The following is a 25863-nucleotide window of genomic DNA, read 5'->3' on the forward strand; positions in this document are numbered from 1 at the left end:
ACATTTCAAGTGCTTAATAGCCACACATGTCTAATGACTATTGAATTAGATAGCACAGACATAGAATATATTATTATAACTCTATTATCACTATAAGTTGTATTAGATATGTCTCTGTAACACCACTTTCTCCATTTACTCCTGGCCACACAACTAACTCTTCCTCCATCTGGCTCTTAAACATAAGCATTGTCTGATCTTGTCCTTAGCTATCTTCTCACTACACATATTCTTTTTTGATGAATTCATTGTTGTTTGTTTTTCTTGTACCTTTAATTGTCTCTTTAATGTAAATATTTCCCAGATCTGGTTGTGTTCTAGATCCACTTCAGCTTTTTCAGCTACTTGCTGGACAGCTTTGTATATGTCCTCTCAGCAACTTCTAATTTTATATGCCCAAAATAGAATTATTTTATTCTCCCTAAATTCTCTCCTCCTATCATCTCTACAGTGTTATTCATCCATTAGGCCTGGGGTAATGTTTAACTTGCCTCTCCCCATTATTCTCTGTATCTAATGAATCAGTCACCCAGTTCACTCATTCCTGGCTACATGTATGTCATCCACCTCTTCTCATCTCCCCTTCCACCATCATAACCTCAGTTCAAGTCCTAATTACATATCACGTTTTCTATTGAAAAAGTATTCCGACTGACCTCCCTGCCTCCAGCTTTTCTCCCTTCCGAATCCATGCTTTCTTCCTCATCATTTTCATAAAACATATGTTTGATCACATACTTCCCATACTCACACATCTGTGAGCACTCCCTTGTAGCAGAGTAAAGAGCATACTTATTCATCCTCCCTAGAGTTGAAATGTCTACTTGGTACGTCTAGAAAGGTACACAACTTTCCAGGTCTCTTCTATCTGAGACCTGGCACCAAAGTTACTCCTGTAACTAAAGGAAAGGAACAAGAGGAAAGGAACTATGAGAAGAGGAACAAGAGATGTCTATTTGAGTTGTTAAGCTAGACCAGAGAATTTGAACTCTGCTCCCACGCCACCCCACCTCACCCCTGTATCCCCCCAGCACACACACACACACACACACACACACACACACACACATACACACACGCTTATCATTCACATTGTTGTTTAACACCAACCATGGCACTAGGTAAGCTACCCTGACTTCAACCTCGCCCAAATGAAAGTCACAAGAAGTTGTCAATCGACTGAGTTAAGTCTTTGCTACCCTAATAGAATGGGTCTTCAAAATAGATTGTTATACAAAAATAAAGCTTGTATTCCCTTTAAAACAACAAAATTCCTCCAGCCTATCATTAGTAGCTCTCCACAATATGACATTTTTTTCTAAGCTTTCTTTCTCACTGCACTCACCCTACATACCTTACACTCCAGCCAAATTGCTTTGCTTACTCCTGATTGTGCCTTTGTTCAGTGTGTTCACATAATTTGGAACGATCTTTCCTCATGAACCCCCAATTTCCAGATTTAAAAGCTATTTAAGGCCAGCTAAAATATCATCTCCTCCAGAAGGTCATTCCAGAGTTAACAAGTAAGGATTTATCTCCTTTTTGGGGGGATCTTCTGTTAGCATTTATCTTGTTTACCTTGTATTATTATTTGAATAGTTTCACCTACTTCTCTACTAAATAATGAAATAATTGCCAAGGACCAAGTTTAATTTATCTTTGGTCACCCAACAGTCCCTGACAGTGAATTGCATTTAGAAGATGCCAAAAAAAAAAAAAAAACCTTTTTGGTGAATGGAATTGTGACTTGAGTGAATGAATGAATGAATAAGAGTATAACACTAACTCATTACATGAATTAATCACTGAAGCAGCATATGAAGAAATTTTGATACGTTAATAATAGAATATGTGAAGTATTCATTATGCAAGTACCATTATCAAAGGATTGCATAGATGGATTATTTAAATATTACTTGTAAGCAAAGCAATATTTTTTATATTATTTGTATAAATGTACTATAATATATGTTCTAAAAAGATACAGATGAAAATTTATAGCATTTATAGTTATAAAGTTCCATGGAATAGTATATAACATTAGAGACATACACTATTTCTCTTCACTCTCTCTTTATGTATTCAATATTAATAACTTATGTACTGTTCTTGTGACTATCTATAATACACGGTTGATGAGAAATATTACTTGTACTGAGCATCCTAATCCCCAGGTGACAAAGTATTCAACATTTATGGTAAAATATATGATGGAATTTTTTTATGTATTCTGCTCAGTATAGCAACTGGATCATTGTTTCACAGAAAGGGTAACTGATTATGATCCTGTGTGGATGATCTTATTTTGCTAAGAAAAAAAAGGGATCAAAATTGAAGAAACACTCCTCTTTTTTATGAATATTGTCATATTAGGAATTTAGGGCATTTAAATGTGCAATACATGGTTTGTATAAGCATTATATGTAAAAAGGATAAAGAAGAAATAAATGCAAGTGTTATTTTGCATGTACAGTAAAAGACAGCATGAGCTACTGAAGAAAATTCCTGGGAGTATATGGTGGCATAGCTCTAAATCCAATTTTAAAAATCTAAATTTAATCCTAACCTAAAAATAACTAGAACGTCAGAGGTGTACCTTTCCATAGTATGAATAAGTTCATAAAATGGAGATTTCTCCATATGCAGTGCGATTTTGTTTTTAAAACTTGGGGGTATGACCTTTTGGGAAAAGATTTGGCCCTAAGTTGTAACAAAACCAACACTTCAGAAGCAAATACTTTAAAATCACAATTTGATGGAAATAAAATAACTTACTGATAAGATGACTCCCTCAAAGTGCCTAAGGCTGTATAAATATTTAGCACGATAAAATGAACTCCAGGAAATTATAGCTTAACTAAATAGCACATAGTCATTTAGTTTCTATTCTTCTCCGTAATATAAAGCAGCAGGTTAATATGTGCTTTTTGTGTTGTTCTGCTTTATTGTTTTGTTTTTGCTGTGTCTCAACCTTTGTGAAAGCCTTTGGTTTTCAATAATGAAGAGGCATTCTGGCTGAAAGAAGGTAGAGATACAGACAAGTAGAAGCAGTATTCAAAGTAGTAAGCTATTTAAAGAGAAATAAGTTTACTAGCAGGAAAAAAGAAAAACCAATCAATAAATTGGGGGAACGTGTAACCAAAACACAAAGCTCTGAGAAGCTGAGAACTGTTTAGAGTGAGCTAGCAGATACTGTTTTTTAAAGCAGTTTACTGTTTTATGGATTCTATATATTTGATCATTTTTGGTTTGATTTGGTTTGGTATTCTTCTATCACATGATATCCTATAAAATAGAATACATGTTTCTCAAAATATTATCTTTATCAAAATCATCTTGAGGACCCGTACTCTGGATCTACTGAATCTCTATTTCTGGGGATAGACCTGGGGATCAGCATTTTAACCCACTCCCCAAGTGATTCTCACATGTATACAGAAGTAAAATCTGAAAAATCACTGCAGTAGCTTAACTGTGTTTGGGTGTACTTTCATTGCTTTTGCAGTAATGCCTTTATTTTCTTTGCCTAAAAGACCTACTTTTTCTAAGACCCAATTAAAAGCCACCTGTCCTGATTTTTTTTAAGGCAAAGTTAAAGTTGTTTCCTCCTCTGCTTCCCCAGCCCCATGATCCTGCCTTTATTATAGTAATTATTGGTGTCCCAAAAGTCTTAGTGCATATTTAAGCTTTAATAACTTCACATATATAAATATGGTACAAACATCATTTGAATTTTAATTATTTCAATTTCTTTTACAATCATTTAGTTTTATTTCAAATGGTAAGTTTTTAATTTTAATATTTGTGTGTGACAGTTTTTTAGACCCATGGAAATACTCGGCCACCTTAGTCACCTGATGTAGCTCCCTTAGACTTTATTTTGTGGGGTCATCTCAAAATTGTCAAGTATGCATCAGTACTTCATTTCTTTGAATAATATTAAGGCCAGGATCACAAATGTAATCCTTTTAGTCACTGAGGAGGAGCAGCTGATGAAAGTTTTTACAAAGTTTGAAATTTGACTTGCACAATGTATAGCCCAACACAGTGGTTTTGTTGAATTTTAATAAGAAATATATTAATATTTTTAAATTTTAAATAATTGACCTTTCATATGTTGATTTGTGTAACTTCATGGCATTTATACTTCTAAAGTTATTGAAACTTAAAACTGCATGGAGACTGTAGAATTCTACATATTTTAACTTATTTGTGTGAATGCCTATCTCCTTAAACTGCACTTCTCTAAGCCATGTTTTATTCATCCTTACATCCTTAACACAGGTGATTAATATTTGCTGAATCAAGAGGAAAAGTACATTTATTATACATTATCCAATTGGTTTAATATATTCAATATTATTAAACTGTTACTAAATATATTTAGATACATTTAGTGTATTTAAAATTTAGCTTCAAACATATTAATATACTTAATATTTAGTAATATTTACTGTTTCCATCCATTACAGTTATCCTTTTAGATGCTCAAATTGCTCCATCTCTGGCCAGTGAGAATCTCTTCATGTTGGCTTCTGAGTCCTACTGACACAATACTCATAGTCTTTAATAGCTTCTTTCTATCTTGTGTCACAATATAATCCATGCTCCTCTTGTACAGTTCCTATCCCAGATCTGGTATTAGCCATTTTCCAAGAAGGCTTGGGAAATGATATTTGAAGACCACCAATTGTGGGGAATTCATTTATTACTAAATTGGTCATTGTTTCTATGCTTTTTCAGTGGACAGAGCTAAGAGAATCATACATACATACATACATACATAATACATCAAGAGACTCTAAGGTTTTTACTTAACTGCTTATATATGTATCTGCTTTCTCCCATGCTAAAATTACTTACCAATGTCACCAAGAGTGATAGAACGATACTGTCATATAACTGTTCAATTGCTTCATCCTATAAAGCACACACAACAGTTTCAACAAAACAATAACAGAATAACAACACTACTACCAACAATATGATTACTGAAAATAGTATAAGATTTTGGTTAACAGTTCTTTTTCTTATATCATACTAGGGAGGTACAAGTAGAGTATATTTTAAGGAGACTTGAAATAGTTACTCTGTGTGATTATTCTATCACTAGCAGAATATTCATTTAGATCATATTTACCTTTTTCCTTGAGAAGAATCCCTTTGAAGTTTGAACATTTAATCATATCCTCTGATTCTAGGAAGGTAGGTAATTAATGAAACTTGCATCCATTACAGCTGAAGCTAGCTGTAGAGGCAGCATGGGGAAACTGGGCAACTTCCCAGCTTTTCCCAAATCATCTCTTCCCAGTGTAATTGTGTTTGAAGTTAATTCTGTAAAATTGGACTCTTCCAAATTCAGATGTAAGTACAAATGCACTTTCCAAATATAAATGTTTTATCTACACCTTGGCTCCTCTGTACACATAATTCATAGTTAATTATTAAGAGTTGACTTTATATGAGTATATAGACACAGATATGATGGTGTTTGTAACAAACTTCTCCTCTGGCACAGAATGGCAAGGCCCAATCCTTAAGTATTTCTATTAGTTTGTGAAATGAATTAGGCCAAATTTAACTTGAAAAATTTTGGCCCCATAAGAATATGTACTTCTTCTGACAAGGTATTGTGGTGAAGTGGCATTACCAAAAGCTATGTTGAGTAAGATTCCTTTGTGTCAAAATTAAATTCAGGGGTAAAAATGACATGCATTCTCATTCCTCGAAATATGCAGTATTGTGGAATATGGATATTTTTTTCAAAGTTAGATAGCCAAATAATAATTAGTTAACTTTATATTTTAACATAAAAGTAATTAGTTTAAAATTTTTAAATGATACAGAGCAACAATAATTCATACTTAAAATGTATTTATCATTTACTGTATGCCAGATAGTGCTAAGCCATTTATTTCATTTCTTCATTTGATTCTCACACATCCTTATTGGTTTACTTATAATACGTGCCCATTTTATAAATTCCTTGAGTAAACTGAACCATAGAAACACGAAGTTTCTAAGCAAAGATCATTTTGCTATATTACTGCTTATTGTAAGTCTAGCAATTGCAGATAAAAAGACAATGGTGAATTTTTAAAAATAATTTTTTTGTAATTTCAGGAACTCAAATTTAGGCAAGAACTATAAACTTGATATTCATTAGTAGCATATATCAATTTTAAGTGCATAATAAAAGTGTATTTAATATATTGCAATAAAGTATTTTTGAGATTTTTGATATGACTATTGAAATAAGTACTAGTGTTTTTCTTAACGTTCCAATCTATAATAAATCAGTATTTGAAATGTTGGAAATATTTCAACAAAATACATTTATCACATGTAAAAGTTTAGACAGGAAATGATTATAGTAATTTTTCCAATATTTGTTTTTATATCTATTCAATGTATATTGTCCTTTATTATGTGTGTTTAAAATTAGTAAAATTAGAAAACACAGTTAAGCAAAAATTAAAATATCCCTGTAACTGACCATCAGAGCTAACCAATGTGAATAGATTAGTTAAAAGGAATGCTTGATTTTTTAAAATTAATGTATATGTTTCTTATTTTTAGGATTGTACTGTATATGAAACAGAGAATAAAATTCTTCATGTGGTAAGTATACTTGGATTTATTTTCACCTTCATTACAAAATATGTATTCCTTTGTTTAACTAGCTATTAAGTAAAAAGCTACAGCCTATAAAAAAGTGAGCCCTGTGTATTTTATAGGAAAAGTACAAAAAAGTCAAAACATAACAGCTTATATTAGTTATAACCATTCTATTGTAACTTAATAGAAAAATATGACACAGTACTTTAAGATTGTAGTATGTAGCAAGGTTTAAATGCAATAAAATAAAGAATCTAGAGAAAAGGAAATTTGAAATAAGAATTTTTCACTCTTGACCTGTGACAAAAAGAGATCAGAGAAAAGTATTTGGTTGTATAACAGAGATAATTTACCTCTGTTGTCATTTGGATGAAGTACTTCATAAAATAATCAAACTGCCTTTACTCTGATTCTGTGTTCACCAACCTTCTAAATTTTAACTTGGCCTTATTTATTGAATCAATTCATGACTTTGCATGTATTTTATTTTATTACTAGAAATACTGAGTATGAGTACATTATACTTTGTAGAAAGGCATCTTCTTTCTTCTTAATGAAGTTTGCTGGTTTTCTTTTTTTTTAATAAATTTATTTATTGTATTTATTTACTTTTGGCTGCATTGGGTCTTCATTGCTGCACACGGGCTTTCTCTAGTTGTGACGAGCAGGGGCTACTCTTCGTCGAGGTGCACGGGCTTCTCATTGCGGTGGCTTCTCTTGTTGCGGAGCACGGGCTCTGGGCGCGCGGGCTTCAGTAGTTGTGGCATGTGGGCTCAGTAGTTGTGGCTCGCAGGCCCTAGAGCACGGGCTCAGTAGTGGCGCACAGGCTTAGTTGCTCCGCAGCATGTGGGATCTTCCCGGACCAGGGCTTGAACCCGTGTCCCCTGCATTGGCAGGCAGATTCTTAACCACTGCGCCCCCAGGGAAGCCCTTGCTGCTGCTTTTCTTTGTTAATCCATTTCTTGGTTGATGCTCATCTGCCCTAATAACTTCACCTCTGTTAGAGATGAGTGACAACATAAATAACATTGAAGAAGTTTAGAAATAAAAGTAATATATTTACTTCGGCAGTTTTGCATTTCAGCTAGTGAGAATTTAAAGATCTTGTCTGATAATGATTGAGACAGTGGATGGCATTAACCAATCAATTCAGCTCAGAAAGCTCTTGTATTTTCATGTTATTATTCCACTGCCCTTCCTGGCCTTTTTATGCAAGGATGGCCCAGCTTTCACTAGAAGGTTGTATACTTGTGTATTACTTTTCTCACAGTAAGAATTATTTTTTAAAAATAATAAAATAGTATAGTATTCCACTTGGTATGTAATGCTGGGACACTTTATTTATTTATCTATTTATTTTTGAAGCATAGTTAACTTTACAATGGAATACTTTCTTTAAAACAAAATTTTCAGAAAAGTCTCTTTCTGGGTTTCCTGTAATATACAAGAAATCACTTGGAGTTTAAAAATCTGTGTCTGAATCCTAGTTCTATCACTTTCTATCTCAGTGACCTTAGTCAAGTGATTTAACATTTTTTGAGCTTTTGCTCTTTTTTAAGGTAAATTTTAACAATTAAAAAAAATTTACTGAGATAAAATTATGTTAGTTCCAGGTATACAACATAATGATTCAATATTTGTAAGAGACTTTGTTCTTAATATGTAAGGTGAGTATGTGTACTCATATAACCTAGTAGAGATTACAGTAGCTTGAGATATGCACTAGAACATAAACCGCCTCAGACCAGACCCAATATCTTTATTTTGTCTGGAGGGTAAGGGAGGCACTTGTCAAGAGGAAGCAGAACTTATCACTTATGAAAACCTGCTCTATCCTAGGAATTCCAGAGGCAATACAAGCATCAGAGTGTTCTTCAATACCTGGGCAAACTGAAATAGCTCAGGAAAGTTGTGAGGTGTGTCTTTTCCTGACATAGATCTCTATTTAAAGATGAGTAAAGAAAAAGAATGGGAAAGAGAAGAGGAAATATCCTCTCATATATTAGAAGAAAATCTTTTCCCATGAAGTAAGTTTATTAAGAACATCTATTTAATGTTCTCAATAAGAACTAAAAGAACATTGTTTTATTAAAATAGAATACCATACTATAAAGAAGGTAAGGCCACTATAGACTGAGCATGATATGGGCTAAGAAAACAGTCTCTAAAACTCAGAACATGGAAAAAGAAATTAAACCATGCTGAAAGCAGCAAAAAGCAGACTGGATATTGAAGAAAATTGAAACGGTGAGACACAAGATAAACTTTAATGATGCTCAGATATTTAGTAAATTAATGAAAAGACAAAAAATGAGAGAAGATAATAGCTATAGAGTATAGATTATGGTTAACCCACCTTCAATTAATTGTTAGTTTCTAAGAAAGAAAGTAATAGGAAACAAAGATATAATAGAATAATTTAGAAAAAAAATAGGGAAATTTGGATTACTCAACAAAGTCAGAAAATGTGTTGGAAAGATAACAGCTTCAACACAAATGAACTTATATACAAAACAGAAATAGAACCACAGACATAGAAAACAAGCTTACGGTTACCAAAGGGGAAAGGTGGGGGGAAGGATAAATTAGGAGTTTGGGATTAACATATACACACTACTGTATATAAAATAGATAACCAACAAGGACCTCCTGTATAGCACAGGGAACTATACTCAATATTTTGTAATAACCTATAAGGGAAAAGAATCTGAAAAAAAATAGATATAAATGTGTGTATAGCTGAATCACTTTGCTGTACACCTGAAACTAACATCATTGTAAATCAACTATACTTCAATTTAAAAAAAGAACAATTTCAAGGTATTTTCTGTAACATTTTACAATTTCTATGGCAAGAAGCAACTTTACATTCATTCAACCAGTGGCAAGAGAGAGATGTGAGGTTTTGACTTCAAAGAAACAAATTTTAGAGTGTATTCACATATTTACTCTGAAACCCTAACTGCCAGAAGACAATGGAACAAAATCCATAAGCCTTTGAAGCAAAACTGTTTATATCTAACTAAATTATCATTCATAAGTGAAAGCAATAAAAAGATATTTTTAGATCAGCAAGATCACTAAAGGACCATTTTGAAAAGTATACTTGAATATGTTTACCAAATAAATGAAACAAAAGTTGAATTCCGGGGTAGGAAGGTTGTGGTAGCAAAGGCCTGAAGGTGAACAACAAAACCAGATGAGATGGTTAGTTCGTTCCTGCTGCTTTAACAAAAATACAATAGACTGGGTGGCTTAAACAACAAACATTTTTCACTCTTCTGGAGGCTAGGCCATCCAAGATCAGGGCACCAGTAGATTTGGTGTCTAGTGAGGGCCTGTCCCCTGATTCATAGAGGGTCTTCACATGGTGGAAGATGCAAGGGGAGCTCTGTGGGGTTTCTTTTATAACAACTCTAATCCCATTCAAGAAGGCTCCAAACTCATGACCCAATTACCTCTCAAAGGCTCCACTTGCAGATACCATCACACTGGGGATTAGGTTTCAGCGTATGAATTTGGGGGGGGGGGGGATACAAACTTTGAGTCTATAACAGATGGAGAGGAATGAACAAGTATATGAGTTCTAACTACTATTTTTTAAATGAGGGTTTTTAATGATAAATCAAAAATATAATGCAAATATCATTGAATTTATATATTTTTTAAAGAGACAAGCTCTGTATTTCTAAATTAAACCACGAAGACTACCATTACTTTCCAGTTATCCTCAGAAAACAAGGATTTCCTGTAAAACTAATGAAATACAAACTTTCACCTATCGATTCATAAATACAAATACACACACACATACACACACTAACACACACTAAAAATATCAAAATGCTGGTGCGAATCTGATGAAATTAGAATGGACACAGCATATTGCTAGGCATGTACGTTCATAAAACCTTTTTAAGTTTTAGTCAATTTCAAGGCTCAAAAACATTAATACTGTACTAACATTTATGTAGTGTTTAACATATGCCTTAGGCACTATTTTAAATGCTCGGTATAAACTAACTCATTTGGTCCTCATAACAACCTTATGAGGTAGGTACTGTTACTATCATCTCCATTTTACAGATGAGGAAACGGAAGCATAAAGAGGTTAGATGACTTTTGCCAAGTGACACAGTTGGTCTGGCCCCAGAGTCCATATTCCTATACTATCTTGGGAATCTAGTCTAAAAATAAATTATAAAACGCAATAACGTTTTCTGTAGAAAGAGTTTATAGCTGAATTATATGTAATAATGAAAAATAGGCAATAATAGGTTAATGCTTCAGTAAACTATGGTGCATTCACAGGATTAAATATTCATGCTATTTGAAGTTGTATTAGTGAATATATGATTTATGAATAAATTATCCATAAATAAATTTATGAATATACCAAAAATATTTTGTGACAGTATTCATGGAAACATTCTAAATGATAATGTTAAGTAAAAACCAGATTCAAAACATTATAAACACAGAATAAATCACCATTGAAAATTGAAAAAGAAAATATTCTATATTAATATTTACTGTGTTTATTTGGTAAGATGATAGCTGATTTTTTTTGTTTGTTCATTTCAAATGTCCTCCCACGTTTCTTCAGTTAGTTTATGTTACTTTTATAATTTTTCATTATAAAAGTAAATATTTATTATGTTTATAATCCTGATGGCCTTGAATGGATAGTTTTATTCTCTACATAGTGAAATAGTCTAAAGAAACGCGGACATTCCATAGGTTACATTTCCTGTTCAGCTTTTTTATCTTTAAAATTGGAGAGAGTTGTTTATGAGAAAGTAGTAGACTCTGAGGACCAAAAAGCTGGGTAGAAAAGAGGGTTGGTTGGTTTCAGTGGTAGACAGAGATGTCTATTAATATGAAACGTGAGAATGAATTTTTAGGAGACTGGGAAGCTTGGGTTTCCTTGGAATTTGCCGTTAAATATAATGGAACAGATGGCAGAGTGTGACCATAAAGGACAGAAGGAAATGCAGATATCAATGTACTATATATCTGAGTGCTTGTCACCTGATGATAAAAAGGAATATATTTCACCTCTCTTGATTTGATATTTCCCTCTCAGTTAGGCTTTGTCGCTGATTACGCGTTCCCTGGCATGCTGGAGCCCATCTGGTTTTGCTCTGCACAGATCCTTGTTTTATACAGGAAATCAGATGCAGGGAATCTGGAGTTCTCTTCAGTTCTGTACCCTACTTTCCCCTTACTCCCACCTTTCACTACAATCTTTGAATCTGGAGAGAGAAGCATTCCTGAGAAGCCATTTCAGACCTTGTGCTTTAGCAGACTTACTCTGCTTGTCACAGCTCTGCTGCTCTCGCTGGTGAACCGCGAACACTTGTCAGCTTTGATAAGCTCATGGAAATCCCAGGCCAGGCATTGATCATTAAAGTCACAATTTTTAAATCAGATTGTACTGAACTCAAATACACCTTTTACATTAACCAACAGTGTGATCTTGTATATGGCACTTGCTTTGTGCTAGCATTTTACCCTCATCATTTTTATAAAGATAATGAGAGGAATAAATAAAGTAAATGCCTATTTTATTATTTTAGTGTTAACACTATCTTATATATATAGTACTTTACAGTTTACAGGGTATTTTCATGAATGCTCTTTCTTCTCTCTCCTCTCTTTTCTCTCCAAGCTATTTTTTTCATTACTTATTTAGGTTTGATCATGAATTAGGCTTATTTTGGCTTATTAACTATTTGTTTTATTTCATGAAAATTTTGTGTGTACTTTTTTCCTTCCTTTAAGTGTATGCGTTCTTTACTCCTAAGCTCCATTTGGGCTGAGATTATTGTTCCTTTCTCCGCTATCTAGACTAGAAATGGCTAAAACCGCATAGAACCAACAGTTAGGTTAAGAGAAGAGCCTGGAGGAGAAAATTAAAAGGTCATTTTAGACTTTGCCCCACCATCTATATCATATCATTTATGTAAGCATAGTTTCCCTCTTCTAATCTCCCAAAACCTTGCAGATGTAAGTACTAGGGCAGCAGCATGCCCCATAATAAAATAAAAGTCATCATATTAATATTTTATCTTTAGAGATTTCTGGAAAACAGTGGCGGTCTAATTACTTTATAAAAATAATCTAATGTTGGTCCCTGAAGCTATGAAATGGCAGCTTTGCCAATTATAGACTCTTCTCTTAAAGCTGTGCTCTTGGGCCATTGCAAACTGAATGTTTTTGTATGGTTGACATTTTGGTTGTAACTGTAGCATTTGAACATACAAATTATGGTCAGTCTCATTAAAACATTAATTCTAATACTGAATTTTATGATAGAAAGCATTAGGATCCTTCTTTATTTTGAAAGTTAATGTGACCCTTCTATTTTGGCCCCCTTCACTGTCTTTGTAGTCAATCTAAAGAAGCATGCTAACTCTATTACTGAAATAGGCATTGATTTCTTGAGTGTCATATTAGATTATCTTCAGGTTTTGGCAGTTTGGTGCTTTATTGCTTTATAAATTTTTTAACTGTAAATTAAGTTCTCCACAACTGATGTCTTGTGCAGGAATGAAGCCATCCAGATAGAATATGATGGAGTTAGAAGATGTTTGTCTTTTATGGGACAAAAAAAAAAGTGTATATACTAATGGGAATGTAACCACACATAAAAAAATCAAAATAATCTGTTTTCACTGTGATTTTTTCGTGTGTCTTTATGATTTGGATAGACAGTATGTAAGTTGATATATTACGAATGTTTTTGCTAATATGACATTTGCTGAAAACATTATACATTGTAAAATACTTTCGTATTCAGATTGACTCTGAGTGTACAATCCTCACTCTCAAAGAGTATTCATTTTAGTTGTTGAGTCAAGTGAGGCTGAGTAATGTAATAGAAAGAGCAGCAATTTGAGAGTTAAAAAGATTTTGTGTCCTGACCCCATTCTGGCACTTACTAGCTGTGAACAAACTAAATTAGCCTTTCTGATTACGCTGGGGGATTGGAGTGTCTGTGATTTCAAAGGTCTAAATGCCATAAATCTTTGGTGACTAACTCACAAGATCAGTAGAAAACAGTATGACCACATAAAAGAGAGAAATTGGGGCTTCCCTGGTGGCGCAGTGGTTGAGAGTCCCCCTGCCAATGAGGGGACACGGGTTCGTGCCCCGGTCCGGGAGAATCCCACATGCCGCGGAGCGGCTGGGCCCGTGAGCCATGGCCACTGAGCCTGCGCATCCGGAGCCTGTGCTCCGCAACGGGAGAGGCCGCAACGGTGAGAGGCCCACGTACCGGAAAAAAAAAAAGAGAGAAATTGAAGGACTATCTTAATCTAAGACCATTCTTTTTTTTTTTTTTTTTTTTTTTTTTTTTTTTTTTTTTTTTTTTTTTTTTTGTGGTACGCGGGCCTCTCACTGCTGTGGCCTCTCCCGCTGCGGAGCACAGGCTCCGGACGCGCAGGCTCAGCAGCCATGGCTCACGGGCCCAGCCGCTCCGCGGCATATGGGATCCTCCCAGACCGGGGCACGAACCCGCATCCCCTGCATCGGCAGGCGGACTCTCAACCACCGCGCCACCAGGGAGGCCCTAAGACCATTCTTTATGTGATCAAAGACACTATGGATTTTTTAAAACTATAGTTATTGTTACTGTAAATGTAAAGATTTCTTCAAAAAGGTAATTGAATCAGTCTGGAGATGGATATCACACGGTAACTTAAACAAGGGAAGTTTAATCTAAATAATTACTAAACTGTGGTAGAAGAGTACCGATGTAGATGTAAAGAGACTCTAAAGCATGCCCTAGTACTGGGGGAGAGTACCCAAGGAAGGACAGCTTGAGGTGGACACCTTCCCCCACACTGAGGGTCAGAAATCATTAGAACAGTCAGGTTGCGGCTTCACTGAGTTGCCTAAACCAGAGCTGGTCCAGACAAGCAGGAAGCAACCTTCGAGGATACAGGCAAGTGATGCTGGTAGGAGAGCTCACAGAGAGAGTCGGGTGCTGACGTGGGTATGAGGCTGAGAGGGCCACAGGATGGTGGTCACTGAGCCCAGACTGAGGCTGTGAGGTCACTGAGGGACTGCATAGTCTGGGCATCATGGATGTCCCCACACACATGTGTCACTGATGGACATTGTAGCAGAAGCAAGAAAAAGCAAAACACTGCCCAAAGGGAAGAGAAGCCTCCTTCTCCCTGCAGTATCCCTCCAGCACCCTCTACTGGCACAAACTTAACATTGTCCTTACTGTGAAGTAGAAATATTTGAAGAGACCTGCCTATCATCATAGAGCAAACACTGAAGGGTGAATTTGGAGCTGAGAACCAGTAAACGAATAACTGGTACAATGCAATTAGCTCTTTTCTCCATAAAATCATATATGGCAACTTTGAATTTCTCTACTATATGTAAAGACATTGCTCCCAGGTCTCTGCTATTTGTTTCCTATTTGCCCATAAGCTGTATATATAGTGCCTGGATTTTCCAGAAGCTCATCTAATCATAATGAACAGCTTCACTCTTGCTGTTTGAATCTAAAGTAAAATTAAATCATCTTCCTAATAACCTACATCTTATTCGAGCCACTAATATGTCCAGACCCTTGTTAATCTTGAGCTTGGAAAGTAGTGTGCCCACGAATGAGTACTCCTCTCATCTGTCTGGGGACTCCCTGCAAGCCTGCCTGGCTCTGCTTCCTGCCCTGAGAGAGCAGGCAAATAGGGTGGAGATTTTCCCAGATCCAGTTCTGGTTTCCAGCTGACTGTTTCCCTATCAGAAATCAGAGGAGCAATGGAGGCTCTTGTCCCAGCTTTAATTCAGACCAGGATGTCTCAGGAAAGTAGTTGTAAGTTGGAAGTGTCATGGGTCCACTTCTTGCTCATCAATGTAGGTGCACATTTGGGACTGATGTTCTCTCACTGTTTGGTACTGACTTCATCATTCTTAGATGATTAATATTTTAAAGTGTTATTGCTTCTTTTCCATGATCAGGAACACAAGGACAGCATGGTTAATATCAGTGATGTTAAGGACAAAGCCAAATACATCACCGGAAACACTGTCCCAGGTTGAGAAATCCTTGAGCATAGCAGTGGCATTTGAATCATGGAGCAGATACTCAGTGATTGTTGAATGAATGAATGGCTTAATGAAGCAGTGGTGGTGGTGATTTCTTTCCATTTTGCTAATTGTTTTGTTGTGTTTTTTCCCCACCATCAGAGTTTGAAACCTAAAGGGATTGCAGAGTTACCCAGGCCTTGTTGGAACAAAGTTCATATGACCTTTATTATTTATTTGCAAATATAGTTGCTTTCTGAAGCTATTTGAAACTCTTTAATCTTTGCTGTGTACAAATATAACTTTTACATGGGTTTAAAGTTGAAATTTTATTCTGTTGTATTAGTTTTTTAAGTTTAAAAAATTGTTTCTATTCAGTTCTCTTTACTCATATGAGCAAGAAATTATTCCTGTGTTGGGGAATATGTATGTAGATTAATACTTTTTAATATCAATTTAAATTCTCTTTATGAATTTTACTCTTTGAAATTTACCTGTGATTGTTCACTCCTGTGTCTTTATTTTAATTTTTATTTTATGTTGCAGTATATTTGATTTACAAGGTTGTGTTAGTTTCAGATATACAGCAAAGTGATTCAGTTATACATTTATCTATTTTTCCCATTTAGGTCATAATAGAACATTGAGTGGAGCTCCCTGTGCTATACAGTATAGGTTCAGGGTACCATTATAATTAGAAATGCAAAATTGCTAGCTCAACAGAGATCTGGCAAGTACTACAAATACTGTATTTCTGAATGAGGCTTATATAATTTAGAGTTCTCACTATTTAATATGGAATAAATTTGCACTATTTTATAAAAACAAAGCCTCTCTTGTTCACCAAATATGATGCAAATATCCTGCTCAGTTGGCACAGAGTTGTATGATTTATAATACTGAATTATACTAATATATAAACCAAACAATAAAATAAAAATATGCTCTGTCCTCTAGACTATTTTAATTGAACTATTATTTATATCAATAACTATTTTAATATGTATACACTATTTATCAAAATTAAACTTTTGTTACTGTTTTCCATGTTACTGATAAGAAACCTGGATTATTTAAGCTATACTTAAATTGTAGCTTTCACATCATTCTTGCCTTCTTAAAATGCATATTCATCTGTTTGTTTCCTCAGTTCATCTTGGTTTTATACTCTTGTCCCTTTTATGTATGTGTATATCTGAAAGTAGAAATTTCCTTTTGTAAAACCTTTTGTTAAGCTTATGAACCTGAGGTTCTTTCCTACGTCAAATGAATGTCTGATTTTTAAATCTAAAGATATTTCCATTCATTTCCTCCAATATACTCAGAAGAATAACCAGTATTCCACTTATTTAGAAAAACATAAATAAAAATACTTTAAGTGGCTCAATCATGTCTGGCTGAGTGTCCTCTGAGGCTAAGAGGCTAACTTAAGACTTCTTACCTACTCCTTAGCTTTTCACTATTGTTTGTACTTAGAATGCTTTCCACATTTCCTTTTTGAAATAACAAAAGCTAAAACTTCACATATTAATCTAAAAAGTGTCTGATAAATTCAGTGATAATGATAGAATGCTGTTCAGAGATAATGAAATAATGCTGTCTGCTAATTGGTTAGTATATTAATGTAAGGTTGCTGTTTTTCGTATCTTCACAGTGACTAAAATGTTGCTTTTACAACTTTTTAAAAACAGCTGTTTATTTTATACTAAACGTGCTATGTTCAGATCTTTTTTCCCCTTAAGAGCTTTTAGATTTGGGTGAACCAGCCATACACTATATGCAAACCTATATAAAATATAGTATGTATACAGAACAGAACATGAAAACGTCCCATTTCTTCCTGAGAGTATGCTCTATAATTATATTAATTCATATTTGAAATTAATATAAACAACTGGAGAGAAAAAAAAGACAATACCATTAAATCCAGCCCATGACACTCTTCTGTTTTAAAAGTTTCTTAAGTCATAGCTAGCCCTCTGTTAACTGCTATTCAGTCACAAATTCTTTGTCACCATTTGGGTAGTATAAACAGAATCCAGAGGATCAGTTATAATACTCATTGCCATTTTATGTTCTCTTTAACTTTACTAAAGACATATTATTTACTAGGCTTTAATTTAAAATTTAAAAATTTCCTTCTGCTTTTAGAACTAAAGATAAATAGAATTTAAAATCCTTTGGTATTTATATTGCAAAAATAGCAGAAGAATCCCCTTTATACAAGTGGTTACCAGTTATCTTCTTGCTAGAAAAGAGTTGTCCTTTTGCTGCTAAAATTTCAAGTTTTCCCAGAGAGCTGTGTCTTTCATAGTCTCAGATCTACTAGTCCTTATCTAAACTGCATTCTAAATTGCAAGAACACTTCCAGGCTCACCTTATATTTCATTATACTGTGTAGTTTAAACATGTTATACAACATCCATTTAATACTGACAGCTTTTAAACAATACAAAAATGAAATTGATCAGAAACAAATGGAGATTTAAGGATAGAAGTAAGAAATGGTAAGCATAATGATTAAGGATTCCAGTTGTTTTTTTTTTTTTTTGGCCAAGGCAATGACCTTTGTCTATTTATTTAGCCTTGCTTTCTCATCTGCTAAACTGGCTATAATACTACCTACTTCAGGAAGTTGTTAAAAGAATACATGAAATAATGAAGTATTTAGCGTTGTGCGGGACACATGGTAGGTGCTCTATAATGTTGATGTTAACTTTTAATAATAAAGAATATATTTTTCTTGCTATATTATAGTTTTTTTCTGGACTATTAGGTAGCAATAGATAATACTGTGTTTTAAAACAACATAATATCACAAATTCACTGAAGGAAAAAATTCACTTTTTACAAGGATGTGGAAGGCATTGTGCTAAATGAAATAAGTTGGACAGAGAAAGACAAATACTGTACGATGTCACTTATATGTGGAATCTAAAAAATACAACAAACTAGTGTCAGCTGAAAAAAATGCACAATCTAAAAGCTGAGAATTATGTTTTATTTGGTGGACTTTCTGAGGACTCAAGCCCTAGAGGCAGCTTCTCAGATATCTCTGAGGGACTGCTCCGAAGAGGTAAGGGAGGGGCCAGGATATGCATGGGTTTTTGCAACAAAGACCAGGTAGTGGGAACATAAAAATATCATGTTAATTAAGAAAACCAGACATCTCAAGTTAATGAATTTAGTACTTTTCTATGTACGGGAAGATGCAAGAGCCTCAGCTCATTGAAATCATTCTTTTGATATGCACCGTAGCTATCTGAGGCCAGTATCCTGTTCTTTCCCATCCCAAGTCACCTCAGGGTGCACCTTTGAGGATGGCTGCAGTGGCTGAGGGCTTGGTAGTGGGCAGCCCATTTGTCTCCATTCTGAGTTCCCTCAGGGCTCACTGTTGGGGGGCAGCAGTAGTGGCTGTTGGCTTGGTGGCCTCAGCATCCTTTTTTTGCTGATATGGCAGGCAACATTTTTCATTCACACTAGTGAATATAACAAAAAAGAAGCCAACTCACAGATATATAGAACAAAGTAGTGTTTACCAGTGGAAGAGGGAGGGGCAGTATAGGGGTAGGGGAGTGGGAGGTACAAACTAGTGGGTGTAAGATAGGCTTAAGGATGTAGTGTACAACAAGGAGAGTATAGCCAATGTTCTGTAATAACTGTAAGTGGAAAGTAACCCTTAAAAATTGTATAAAAAAAGAAAAAGAAGTTCTAAACCCCACTTCAAGTTCAATAAATAAGTAAATAAATAAATAAAAATAAATAACTTCCCTGGAACTTTGCTGTAGTACCCTTAATGTGGTTTCCTGCAGTGGCTTGATGTATGATACAGTAATGAGTATAGAATTAGCATTTAAAGCCAGGCCGTTTTATACCCCTTCTAATTGGCTTATTTAGCCAAGTGCCAAATTGCTACAGTATAAAGGTTCTAGTACATTATCTCTAAAACAGGCAGCAAGGTTCTAATGGACTTTCTTTTCTAAGTGTTTCTATTATTTTTCCCAATATCTTTAATCTATTAAATCCTGATAGCTTTGCTGGTAAAGTCAGTGTTTTGCTCATCTTTCGTATTCCTGGCAGACTTAGCACATAGCAGGCATTTCGCAAACAAAATTACTCAAGAAGAGAAATCTGGAAAAATGATTTGCAACTTAATACAGTAGATTTAATTGTTTTTTTTTTTTGTAAAAACACCTACAATGTAGTATTTCTGCCTTTCTTCCTTCTACTCCACTTTTAAGTGCTTCCAGTGCTTGCATTGGAGAGCTACTATTGCTCATTACCAACCAGCGTGTTATATGAGGCCCTGAGTGTTGTAATGCACACGTGTTGAGCCATTTTTGTATATCCATTACCTTCCTATTTATTTATACGTTGGACTCTTTTGAAATATGCTTCAGTTTGTAGAAACCACAAAGCGTTCTTTTTAGCATACTGATTTACTAATTTTCAGATTATCATGCAATTTAAGTATCCTATATAGAAACCATTCACATTAGCATTGTTTTCCACCCCCTTGAGATAAAGAGAAAATAAGAATGAAAATGAAACCACATATGGAAGGAAAAGAATAGTTAAAAGATTTAAATCTGCCCCAAATTGTTTTTCTTCCTGCCAAACAGTAGCAATTTGAACTGTAGCCAGTTTTTGTAAAGTGCTGCCATTCTGTCTTTTCCCCGTGGCTGCTGATAAATATTTTCAAGAGAAATAAAAAAAAAACCACACACACACACACAGAGACTGGGGTCCCAGGATGGACTATATAATACGGGAGTGCAAAATGAAAATATGGAGCCCCTTTTTCAAAAACAATTAACAATTCCAAAATGGCACCAGCAAAGCATAATGCTAAATGCAGGCCCTTGTGCACAGGTCACATGCCCATGAGGCTGGCCCTGTAAGGTTCCCTGTTTCTGAGAGGTGGTCTTCCTGTTGGCACTTTGCTTAGCAGCTCTTCAGGGTAATTACCTTCATTGTATCTCTTGAGAGCACTGAAACTTGAATATCAGAGAGAGTAAAGAGATGTGAACTCTTCTCCATCATGACCGTGCAGTGTGATTACTGGTCATTGTAAGATGGTCAGCAAGGCCATGGCATTAAGAATATGACATAATTCATCCCATGAGTAAGAGCTGAGCCCTTTGAGCTTATGGAAAGCAACAGGGGAGAATAAGCATTTATTTGGTGTCTTCTTTGGATAGGAGCCATATCAGACTTTTTTTTGTACATTATCCTGATTAGTCATGTAAACTATGTAAAGTAATCTTTATTACCCCATTTTCTACATGTGTAAACTAAACCTCAAGGACATAAAATAACTTGCTCACAGACACACAGCAAGTAACTGGAAGTGTGGTGATTGCCTACATCTCTTCATACCAAGCCCATGTGCTTTGCATGCTGTCCACTGTCTGTCCTTAGGAGCTGATAGCCACAATAAAAGTGCAGCTGTGAGAAGCAAAGAGCAGGACTGCAAGAAGGGGGAGAAATTTAGCCTGGCAGTTTCTGTGGGGTGACGAAGCTGAGTCCAGCAAAGACTGAGGCCATGGACCATGTACAGAATGCAGCAAATAGAGAGTCCTGACCACAAGGAGGGGACTCTCTCCCTTACAGTAGAGTAATGCAGTGGTCAAAGAACAAATGTAACATGTTGGAGATGAATACAAGGTGACACCTTGAGTGCTGCAAAATTGTAGCTCCTCCTACAGTAAAGGCAAGAAAACAAAAACAAAATAAAACAACCTCCAATGCTGGACAACCAGGCTTCAGTAAGTAAATGAGAGTCTGTGAAGCATCCAAGGGCCAGAACATTTTAGAACAGTATATTCCAAGCTTCATTCACTTATGTTCTACTTTCTTCATGATTTTACTATGTCTCAGTCTTAACCATACTATTATGGATGTAACATACATTAAATCTATTATTCTCTATCAGCATGAACAGATTTATACTAACTAAAGCACTAGCTTTCTGTCCTCAATCAAGCGAGTCTACTAATTGTTAAAGCTCATTTGCTCTTCAGTTTATTCAACTCATATTAATTGCCTTATATGTTCTAGGATCTGTCTTCCAGGGGTAGGGGAGGAAGAGAAGTCAGAGATGAGTAGGACATGGTCCCTGCCTTAGAGCTTCAGAATGAAGTTATCATACAATTTCAGACTGTTCATAGAACACTGAGAAAGCAGGATTGAGGGAGTGCCAAACTTTGCCTGGAGTAAGGGGGAGCTTGGAAAGGTAACCTTGAGCAGGAGAGTCTAGACAAATGAGTGGGAGGGTTTCACCAAACAGATTTGGAAGATTCATCTTCCCTGGATTTTGGCTGGATTTTTTTCTAAACTTTTCTGATCATGAAGTAAAAACCATCAAGGTTTATGAACTTATTGAATTCACTTCCATCTAACCGTTGGCATCAAGAAGTTTTCAGATTATTAAGATTGTTTAGAAATAATCATTTTATTTTAGGTCTGATGAATCAAATAATAGAAACAAAACATAACCATAACTTTCTTGAATATTTTGATATATAGTTCTTATATCCATAATTTAGAATATAGGTGTGTTTTATGTGTGGGTATTTCTTAACCTGAATACCTTTTTCATACAGACTTCATAGAATAAAATGCAAACTACTTTCTTCTACTGTTTTTTATTTTTCCTTGTAAAAAATGTTATAATAAAAAGTGATTTATATGTTACTTACAACATGTATTTACCATAATGTTTTTTTGCTTTTTGTTTTTTGTTTTTTTGCTTTCAGTGTAAAACTCTTTCTGGAGTCTGTGACCACATCATATCCCTGTCATCAGATCCTCTAGTTTCGCAGTCTGCCCACCTTGAAGTGATTCAGCTGGCAAACATCAAACCAAGTGAAGGGCTGGTAAGAGATACCATGTTTATCAAAGCCACCACCCATCAACAGACAGCTAATGGTATGGGCAGAGCAGTCCCCAGACATGAGAATCCATGAATTTTAACAAACTTTGAATGGTTTGGGGGGTTTTTTCCCTAGAGGAATTGAGGTAGTGGGAGTCAGTCATGATAAGAAGTTTTATAAAGGTAAATGAAAATGAAAGAGAATTTAAAATGGTGATTTCTGAATTATCCTGTTTACTTTGCTAAATAAATTAGCTTTAGTTACATTTTCACCCCCTACCAAAGTTCCTTAGGTTTAAAGGAAGTTTAAGTTATGAGTTTTATAATAAGAACCACAGTGTTACCTGCCCATGAAAATGAGTGTTTTGTTTATTTTGCTTTTGTTTGTTCCAGTTTTAATAGGTCTCTCTTCCCTTAGGTTGTGTAAGCTAAACAAACCCGATATTCTTTATAATTCTACTCTTTCTTTTAAGGGTGAGTAAGCAGGTGGATATTGCTAAAACTAGGCTAACATCTATGAGATGTATTTTTTATTATGTCATAATAAAGATAATCATCTTCTATATTTTGTTCATCTGATTAAAAATTGTATTGGTTCTAAATTTAACCCAAGGGAGAGCTTTTCCTTTAATAAGCCTCTAGAAAGAAAGCGTATAATATTAATATTAATGAGGGAGAGACAAAAAACAAGAAACTGGCTGTAGAATATCTTACCTACTACACAACTATTACATGTTAGTCTGGTGCTACAGCATTTCTACTTTCTCCCTAGAGGTGAATTTTCCAAGGATACTATTAATGATGTTTTAGAAAGTAGAAATCTTGAAAACTAGTGTTAACAACTTAATTCAGATAATATATTCTTAAAGATCTCTCTGCAGGTTTAACTTTTTATGTGGCCTTTCTTCTTCAGCCGTATATGTGTGTGTGTGTGTGTGTGTGTGTGTGTATAACTGCTTCCGAGGGCAAAGCCTTCGTTGGTCACCAGTGAGTTTTTGGTTTGAAGCCCTCTATTCTATAGAGTGACTTCTCTCCTTTTACTTAACAAATTACTTTTGGGTAACTGTAGTTCCTTGTCTTTTTGTGGCTTTTATCTGTATTTTCCTGGAAAGATGGAACTCAGCATCTCAGACATAGCCAAAGTATGTCATCATTGTAACCTATAAGTGTTATATCTATGTTATATCTTTGATTAGTTTAAAAATTTTATTTTAATGTTTATAAACTTATTTGAAGTAATATTTATGATTTAAATTCTGACTATTCTTTTTGGTCACATTTACAACATCCAGTTTTATTTAAAGCACCTTTCCACCCATAGTATTAAAGATTTTCCTTTCAATATCTCCCCTTTCAGTAGTTCTGAAGGAAAGAAAGCTCTCTAAGCATGATTTGCAGAGTTGGAAATTATGAACTAATTAGATTAGGAGACAGAAAACCTGGATACAAATCACTTACATAAAATGTAGCTGTGAGTGTGATCTGGGGCAGGTGAGGGAGTAAATTTAACTTCCTTGGCCTTGATATTTCCATCTGTAGAATGTTGGGGGTAGGAAGGGATGGACTAGATCCTCTTTAAAGCTCCCTCTAGCTGTATGAGTTTGTAGTTCTGAGGATGGTATTGTTCTAAGAAAAGAGCCTGTTTTTTTCCCTCTAATTACCACTGAAATAATGGGGGTGAAATAACCATGTGAAGTGAGTCAACACATTGCTCATTAATGGACTTGATGACATCTTGATTTTCATTTTCAGTGAAGGTATAGCCCTGGACAGGTCTTTTATTTTTAAAATTTCAAGTACATAGAGCTGGGTCTGCTCTTTGAAATAGTCATGAACTTAAAATGCTAAGCACCAGATTCAGTTAGTCTGGAAGACAGCTGGTAGAGAAAAGAGAACAAGTGAGTGCCTACCATCTTCCAGGTATCATCCTCACAACTCTATAGAGTAGGTATCCTTACCTACTCACAGGTCCTTACCAGTTTGCCATGTATGACATAGAGGTAATATACAGTAGAGGCAGGGTTTAAATCCAGGTAAATCTAAATGAGGTACAATTTAACAAAGTTTATTCCATTATCCCACATTTAAACTTGGGATTGCTAAAGGGAGGTATGAGACGTTTAGGAGGATGACTTTAAAACTAGAACTACTTAGAGAAATCCATTTTAAAGGACAATCAGCAACACTTCATTGGGAAAATAATTCCAAGGGAGGGAAAGAAAAAGCTAACATGTTGAATATTAATAAAAAGAGTTAAGTGTAAAACCATTTCTTGTGATTCATGTTAAAGGGGAGATAACTAAATGGAAATTTTATATGAGTTACTCAAGGCATCATTTTAAAAATCAGCCACCTTTAAGTAAGTTTAGTCAGTCACATTTGAAATAGATTTGAGGATTTTGGTAGCATTGAGCATGTGCTTAGCCATAGGAAGTGTTTAAATGAAGGAAAGAAATAGAAAGACGTGGGAGAATACCAAACTTTAATGAAGTTTAATCAGCTTAAAACATCTGCAGACGGTCTTCTGGCTCTTTCAAAACAGAACATCTCACATAGGTAAAAGGTAACTGCTTTGTTCTTGCACTGATAAACTGGATAGATGGTTCATCAGCTTTCTACCTAATTAGTCAAATCTCCTAGAATTTCTTAGTTTTGAGAGTCCTGAGCATTATAAGGAATGGTGGGAAATGTGCTTAGTAATGGTTAAAATATATCAAACTAGCTTCTAAAATGCTTTTAAACAACAATAATTAGCAGAAAGTTAAAGGAAGGAAAATGAGAGCTATTGGAACATATCAAAACTAGATCAGAGCCAAGAGATAGGTTGAATAGAGAGGAAAGGGCTTGGGGAGCATCCTTGGGGAAGCCTCTTTGCCTCAGAGAGTTCTTTTGCTGTTTAGGCACTTGGACTATCTCCAAATATGCCTTCTTCCATTGACTTGACTGTGAGGTGGCTTTGGCTCCCGTTGGTTAACCGACATTCGGAGACGGTGAAGCAAATGTCATTTTGGCAAGCTGAACAGAAGAGAGGGAGCTGTTGGAGTCAGCTCCAGAATTAATTAATTGGTTAAAAAAAATGCAAGAAGGAAGAATGAAGATTTTGATGAAATGGAAGACCAGATTTATCTCAGTTCCAGAAAAAGAGCCATTTGAATTACATGTCCTCCTGCTGTTTGACCCTTTCTCAGAGGTGACCAAGTGATCAGATGTATTTCTGTGGACTCTTCATTATTCAGAAGATGATTAGTTTGAAACTCATCCAAGCAACTTGTTTCTTCTCTTACTTTCTTTTGGTTCCTGACTTTTGGCCATTTTTCTCATTAGTA

At 35.0% G+C, this 25863-nt stretch overlaps 1 protein-coding gene across 4 annotated transcripts in view; it reads left to right on the plus strand.

Annotated features, from left to right (window-relative positions):
• Nucleotides 1–25863, plus strand: part of CNKSR2 (connector enhancer of kinase suppressor of Ras 2) — a gene marked incomplete at both ends in the record, with an annotated part of 259781 nt that overhangs the window by 91826 nt on the left and 142092 nt on the right. For all 4 annotated transcript variants that reach the window (XM_079727709.1, XM_079727710.1, XM_079727711.1 and 1 more), the window contains 2 exons: nucleotides 6580–6621; nucleotides 22422–22541. In XM_079727709.1, the coding sequence (XP_079583835.1) occupies nucleotides 6580–6621; nucleotides 22422–22541 (162 nt within the window). The remainder of the gene's footprint in view (nucleotides 1–6579; nucleotides 6622–22421; nucleotides 22542–25863) is intronic.

Source organism: Hyperoodon ampullatus (assembly GCF_949752795.1).
Source record: "Hyperoodon ampullatus genome assembly, chromosome: X".
Lineage (NCBI taxonomy): Eukaryota > Metazoa > Chordata > Mammalia > Artiodactyla > Ziphiidae > Hyperoodon > Hyperoodon ampullatus.